We start from the raw sequence: 6,850 nt of genomic DNA on the forward strand, positions 1-6,850 counted from the left end.
TTTTATCATTATTATTATTTTTATTTTTCATTAAATTAAATCAAATTAAAATAAATTACATAAAAATCAAATAAATAAAAAATAAAAATAATAAAATATAATTTTATTTCACTTGGGTGTTACAGCAGTGCTTAACGCCGGTATTCATCACCACAGTCACCTATGACTTTAAGCAGATCTTTCCGCTTCTTTGAGACTTCCTGTATGTTATTCACATCTTCCTCATCAAGGACAAGCGAAAATATAGCATTTGTATCCTGGATATGTTCTGCTAATCCAAGTCTAACACCGATCATCGAGCCTGCCACTGCTGGCTGAATTCCACCAAGCAAACCAAAAAAAAAAAAGCATTCTTTTTCAACGACCAAAAGAAAAACTCTGAAATACATGAATCGCAGTGGACTTTACCTGATCCAGTATATATTTCACAGCAACTGTGGGAATTGAGGCCCCGTGTTTGGTAGCTATTCTCTTGAGTGTCTGAAGCAAAGCTTGGAACAAGCTCCATCCTCCCCATGCATCAACCATCTGCAAATTCATTTAAACAGTCAGAAGATCTGACAAGATTTTGCTCACTGTTCGTACATTTGAATTCCCATTATCAGAGATGATGTGTGAAATTGAAGATTGCAAAACTGCTTAAAAACATTTAGAACAGTAATAAATAGATGTGAAATGACAATTATGTCCAGTGCATGTATTCTTAGAATGCATGGCATTTTCCCACTTGATTCTCTATATATTTCCAGGAGATGATAGTACAACCAAGTCAGAAGGATTATTTCCCTGCAGTGGAACTGCTCCTTTCTTAAATTAATTGCTTATACAACAGTTACTCAGCTTTAACTTCCAAACAAAGTCTCGTGCTTTGAAGCAATTTTGACATGTTTTTCAATTTAAAAAAAAAATAAAAAGAAAATGCCTCTAAAACTAATGGCATACCCTTTTGTACTTCTGGAGAGATGGAGTGTTCAATGGCGGGCCAGCAAAAGGAATGTTTAAGTTGGTGTCGAGGAACTTCTCTGACAACAAACCACCCATTACGGTTCCATACCTGAATTCAGAACTCCAATCAACTTCAACACTTGGACATAAGAGTGCTCAGCTTTCCAGAATAAGAAACATTTAAGATTTAAAATCAAGATGAAAAACAAAACTTCATCTCTTTAGTGAGTCATAATCAAGAAGCCATATCAATGAGCTTTCTGGTAAGCAATTCAAAAGCTAGGAATTTTAAGAAATAAAAACTTTTTTCTTTTTTTATTTTCTCCTTAATTTGTGTTTGGCAAAAATCTATTATATTCTCATTGTATTTCTATACCTTCATTATTTAATATATAGAAGTAGCCATAACTTACACATTTTTTAAACTAAAAAGAGAAAATAGTATTTATAAGGAACCAAAAGGATGCAACCTATATATAAAAATTGTTGTAAATCTAAAACATCAATAAGGTCCCAAAAGTCCTCATAAGCATATCAAAGAGGACCCTTAAGCAAACACCCAAGGTATGGAATCATAAGTCCTTAAATCTACCAAAAGTACCTACAACCTCAAAGTCCTAGTTTTTTCCTTTGAAATCGCCCATAAAGTAGCCAAGGGGTCTTGTTACAGTGCTTCTCTCCTTGGATACCTCCCATGCCAATAGCTCATCTTTCATAGAACTATCCATCAGTCAACTCCCCCTCCCACAAAAGACCATAAGTTATCATCCATAGCTAGTATGGAGAGGGGCATCAAAGGAGAAGATGATTGTCAGACTCCACCATTCTCTTGCAAAAATAGCAGCTCTTCATAACAATTTCCCCCTTCTAATCAAACCGTCTAGGATCAGAATATCCTTGCCACTTCCCATGCAAAAAAAATCACTCTAGGAGATGCATTAATCTTCCCTATAATTTCCAGGGAAACTTTCCATTAATTTATAAGGTAATTCCCAAATTAGTCTCCAATGTTTGTCACTTGCTACAATTTAGTGTCTAATGTTCTTTTCATCACAATTTGATCTCTAACATTTTCTATTTGTTTCAAATGTTCAGTTTGCTTCTACTTATTAATTGAAAAAACAAGAATGATTAGGTTATGTTTGGATGCTTTAAAAAATAACTAAAAAAAATGACTTCAGCTAATTAATTAAATTAATAAATCAATGACAATAAAAAATAGATATAATATCATTATTAATTTATTAATTTACTAATTTAATTAATCAGTTAAAGTCATTCTTTTGGGCTCTTTTTAAAGCTTCTAAACAAAATTTAATTTTTTTAACTTTTTCTGTTAGAAAATATAAAGAAACGGGGCATTTGAAACAAACAGAAAACATTAGGGATCAAATTGTAATACAAAAATATCAAGGACCAAATTGTAACAAGTGTCAAACATTAATAACTATTTTAGTAATTTACCTTAATTTATATCACACTTAGCCAAATGAAAGTAATAAGATTTTACCAAAAATGTCTCTTTCGAATTTAACTTTCAGAATGGCTTGTCCAAGGCCTGATGCAACCTCACACACTAGAAAAGAAAATGAAATCAACATACTCATTCATCTCCCAATCATTAAGATTCCTGACTAGATTTATCCTCCAAACAACAGTACCAAAGGCACAAGAGAAAGACTCTACCATCATGGCATCTTTACTACAAGCTAAAGAATAAATCATGAGAGAGAGAGAGAGAGAGACGTTATCAGTTTGACTCCAGTAAGCTGACAAAGGTCTGCCATTTTCTGTTGAGGACGCATGTCAACAATTGAATGTTGCACCTGATAAACAAATACAAAGATTTCCACAAGCAATAAAATTCTTAAAATCAGCTAGGCGAGGAAGTGAAAAGGAATAAAAAGAATTAATGGCTAATTTGGTTCAGTTACTACTCAGTTGTCTTTAATTACAATATTATATTTGATTCACCATCGAGCCAACTGCATTTGTCCATTGAATTGCATGGAGAAATTTCTGCTCAACTAGGTAAGAAGCACAAATCCATCCAACTTGAATTGAAATATTTTTTTTGGATCTTTGTTGTATTTCTTTTCTATTACTTTTCCTATTCTACTGATTCAGTACTTTTAACAAATGTAAACCAAGTATCACCAAAATGTACCTGATTGCTAACAATAGGAATTCCACTCTCAAGAATTTTCTGTAGCCTCTCCGTATCAAAATTCGTCAAAGCAACTGTCTTGATTTTACCTGCATAACACTTACCGAAAAAGTCGAATCAAATCAAGAAAGAAAGTCATCCTGTCACGGTAAAATAAGAAAAACAAGTTACTAACCTTCCTCCTTAAGAATGGTAAAATAAGAAAAACAAGCTACTAACCTTCTTCCTTCAGATCAGTAAGGTGCTTTAATGCATCAAGGTAACCAGGATTAGAATAATCCCACCTGTCCCAGTAAAATACAGTCTACTGAAGAAATTACTTAAGTAAAAAAATAATAATAAAATTCTGAACCCATAGTTTTCCATAAAAACCCTGCATAAAATGCCTCACCACCCTTTCCCCCAGGCAATGCTAACATCAAACGGTAGCTGCAAACAACAACTGCTAACAATTACAAACATTTTATCTGATCTCATTTACAATCAAAAGAAAGTGAGGTCAGATTGGAAATTTATACATCTTCCACTTCCCTATTCACTCTTGTTGGTCCTTGATTAAATTAAGAGTTCAATTGCAAAGTGTTTCCTGTTCCTTGAGGAACTAACCAAGTAAACAGTTTGTAACTTCCATACTCGCGAATTATACCAAATTACAAAATCTATAGCAGTGAAGAAAAGGGTGTACCAGTGAAATTGAAGCATGTCTAAAGCAGCCACATCCATTCTCTTTCGTGATATATTGATATTTTCCTTGACATAGCCACTGGTCATCTTAACTGGAGGAGGAACCCATTTAGTTAGACTGCATAAAATCATGGAATTATGTAAGAAAATATAAATTTACAATTTTTGCTAAAACATTCTTCCTTCCACATAATTCAGATGTGGTCATAACTAACCCTCTGATCTTTTCCAAGAATTCTGGTGGCCGCTCTCGACGAACTCGATTAATGAATATGCCATAAAGATCTTCGGCAGGTCCATCTACAAAATCAAAGTAGCTAAATAATGAAGAAACACAAGTGCTCAAATTGGGAATGCGGTAGATGTAACTCAGCAAATGCAAAAGGCTTCCAAGGGCAACAGAAATAGATGCTCACACAGAAATACTGCACCACTTACCTAAGATATTTTCAAGACTAAGGACAGATTATAATCAAAGACTAAGAGCATATCTAGTCACTTGTGCATATCTTGCAACAATTTGTCAACCATCATGAAGCCAAATTTGCCAGAACAACCCAACTATAAAACACATGCATATGCATAGAGCAAACCATGACAGAAACATCAACACGCGAGAACAAAATGAAAATCTTCAAGAACAACTACAACCCAAAGCAAGAATCTATAGCAACTCAGCAAGGGCTTTACATATATCAGCCATATCAAAGGTGGTTAATCCAGCATCAGCATATCGAAGCATAGTCTCAACTGCATTGTCTCGATCAATTCTACCCCATCCACCGCTTGTCTGTCACATCCCATTCACAACCCGACATATATCCAATGAGTCCTTCCCATTCTTAACGATAGCACGTCTGTTATCTTCAGTTAGCACACAATGCAACGATCTTGAATGAACCTTTGATCTTCTGATGCCTATTGTAATTTCCAACTTGACTGAGTTAAAGGTGAATGTGTTCAAGGACGAGTTTAACAACTCTGCCACGTCAAAATGACAAAATTAATGAAAGTAATTTTATCCTATCTCCTTCCCGTTTAACCTCTCCACCATTAAGTTCATAAACTCTTCTGGGTTTCTCAATTCTTACTACCTTATTGCTTTTTTGCCTGTAAACTCGGATTTCAAAATTTCTCAATTATTAATCCCTCATCCTATAAAGTTTTTGCGCCCATGCCCCTGGAATAGTCTACCAATAATCCCCCAATTCTATAATTTTCATTTTTCCCCTTCCTAAAATCAATTATTTGACAAGGCAGCAACAGTTATAAGTTACAATATTAGACACAACCCATAAATATATGAAAGCAGAGACCCCTTGGTGCAAATAAAACTCCTTTCTTTGTGGGTATCTCATGCAAACACGTGGTGAAACCAATGCGTAAAGTAGCCTCATCAGCTTGATAACCAGTCAGTTCACTTAAAGGAGTCCACGTGTAACAAAGAAAACAAAACAGGAAAAAAAAACAAAAAACAAAAAACAACAATCAAGGGTTTTGACAAATAGGATTTCAGATATTACAGTGATCGGCCATATCGAAGGTGGAGAGACCGGCGTCGGCGTACCGGAGCATGGCCTCAACAGCGTCGTCTCGGTCTATTCTGCCCCATCCTCCACTAGTCTGCCACATCCCATTGAGGACTCTGCATATTTCCAAGGAATCATTCCCGTTACTCACAGTAATTCGCCGGGTCCCCTCGCCGGAGGAATCACTGCACTTAATCGATATGGCATTAGGCCTGCGCAACTCCGTCTGAGACCGTGGCCTGAATTTGGAAGGTCTGGAGAGCGTGAGGTTGGAGAGGACGGGTTGCACGGAAATCGCCATTCTCTCTGCAAAGATAATGAAGAAAGGGAAGAACACAGCTTAGACGAAATGGATAAGAGCTCCATTTTGGCGGGCATATCATTTTAATTATTTAGTATGTTCATTAAAATAAAATAAAAAAATTAAAAATTAAAAATAACAATAAATAAAATAAAACATTTATTCTGATCTATAATAAAAAAATAATAATAACAATTAACAATAAATTAATCTATATCATTCATAATTTTTTATTTATTAAAACTAATAATAACTTTAGGAAATAATGTTCATAGAAAATCATTAATTCTCACTCAAAAGAAATCTATAATATTATTCTAATTAATAAATGTTATTTATCATCAAGTTGATTTTTAAATTAAACTCCATTTTTTAATTAATAAATATGGTATGAAAATCTGACTTGAAAATATATAGTATGATCCTAATAAATATCATCCAAAAGAAATCTATAATATCACTTCTAATTTTTAAATTAATACCAGGTCTCTAATCCGATTAATAAATATCCTACGAAAATCTTATTTAAAAATTTGAGATTATCTCCACTTTTCATTTTCAAAAACATTTAATCTTCATTCTTCTAAAAGATTAAAGGGTTAATTATCAAATTAGTTTCAAACAATTTGACACTTATTACAACGAAGTTTTTAATATTTTTTTATAATTTAGTTTTGACATTTTATATTTATTTCAAACACTCATTTTTTTTTATATTTTTAAAATTTTAATTAATTATTTAAATTAATAGTTAATAACTTAATAATAATAATCATATTTTTATTGTTATTAATTTAATTAATTAGTTAAAGTTTTTTAAAACAAGAAATTGAACATTTAAAATAAATAAAAAAATATTAAGAATCACATTATAATAAAGGTTTGTTAACTAATAAGTATTGATGAAAGTCTAAGTAATATCTATAAATCTTTTGTGATCTAAATTCATAATAATTTTTTAAAAAAAATTAGGAAAACGAACAGAAATTAATTAAAAAAAAGGGTAGAAGTAATGAAAAGAACGAGGGAAACTTTGGAGAATAATCACTAAATTGTATTGCTGCCAACATTCTCAAAATATACAAGATGATTTTCTATTTAAGTAAGAAATCTTACCAATACAAGAATCTTAGTTAAGGTAAACTATCATTTGCATACAAAAAGAGTTCTTATTTAAGTGAGGAATCCTACTAATACAAGAATTCTAAATAAGGTAAAATATCA

General features: G+C 32.6%; 1 protein-coding gene across 4 annotated transcripts; it reads right to left on the reverse strand.

The window, feature by feature from the left end:
• LOC110817272 (NAD(P)-linked oxidoreductase superfamily protein) lies at positions 1–5,692 on the reverse strand. Of its 4 annotated transcripts, none has more exons than XM_022045730.2 (9): positions 5,320–5,692; positions 4,012–4,096; positions 3,798–3,914; positions 3,332–3,396; positions 3,113–3,201; positions 2,692–2,771; positions 943–1,054; positions 409–528; positions 1–314 (listed from the first exon to the last, which is right to left on the reverse strand). In XM_022045730.2, exons 1-9 carry the CDS (start codon positions 5,624–5,626, stop codon positions 132–134), a joined length of 1,158 nt encoding a protein of 385 aa, XP_021901422.2. In that variant the 5' UTR covers positions 5,627–5,692; the 3' UTR covers positions 1–131. The 4 variants fall into 4 exon arrangements, with proteins under 4 accessions (XP_021901422.2, XP_088069626.1, XP_088069627.1 ...); XM_088213500.1 differs by having other exon boundaries at positions 3,798–3,888; positions 5,320–5,461; XM_088213501.1 differs by lacking the exon at positions 5,320–5,692 and adding an exon at positions 4,487–4,912 and having other exon boundaries at positions 3,798–3,888.
• Positions 5,693–6,850: the final 1,158 nt, after the last annotated feature.

The sequence above is a fragment of the Carica papaya genome, chromosome 2, assembly GCF_054855325.1.
Source record: "Carica papaya isolate Zhongbai chromosome 2, ASM5485532v1, whole genome shotgun sequence".
Lineage (NCBI taxonomy): Eukaryota > Viridiplantae > Streptophyta > Magnoliopsida > Brassicales > Caricaceae > Carica > Carica papaya.

Excerpts from the sequence above, each read along its gene's own strand:
- LOC110817272 (XM_022045730.2), bottom strand. The coding sequence starts at position 5,626 with ATGGCGATTTCCGTGCAACCCGTCCTCTCCAACCTCACGCTCTCCAGA. Across the intron at positions 4,097-5,319 it reads CTTCGATATGGCCGATCACT|ATGGACCTGCCGAAGATCTT; the intron begins GTAATATCTGAA and ends TTGATTTTGTAG. Across the intron at positions 1,055-2,691 it reads ACTGGAGTCAAACTGATAAC|GTATGGAACCGTAATGGGTG; the intron begins GTCTCTCTCTCT and ends TTCTGAATTCAG.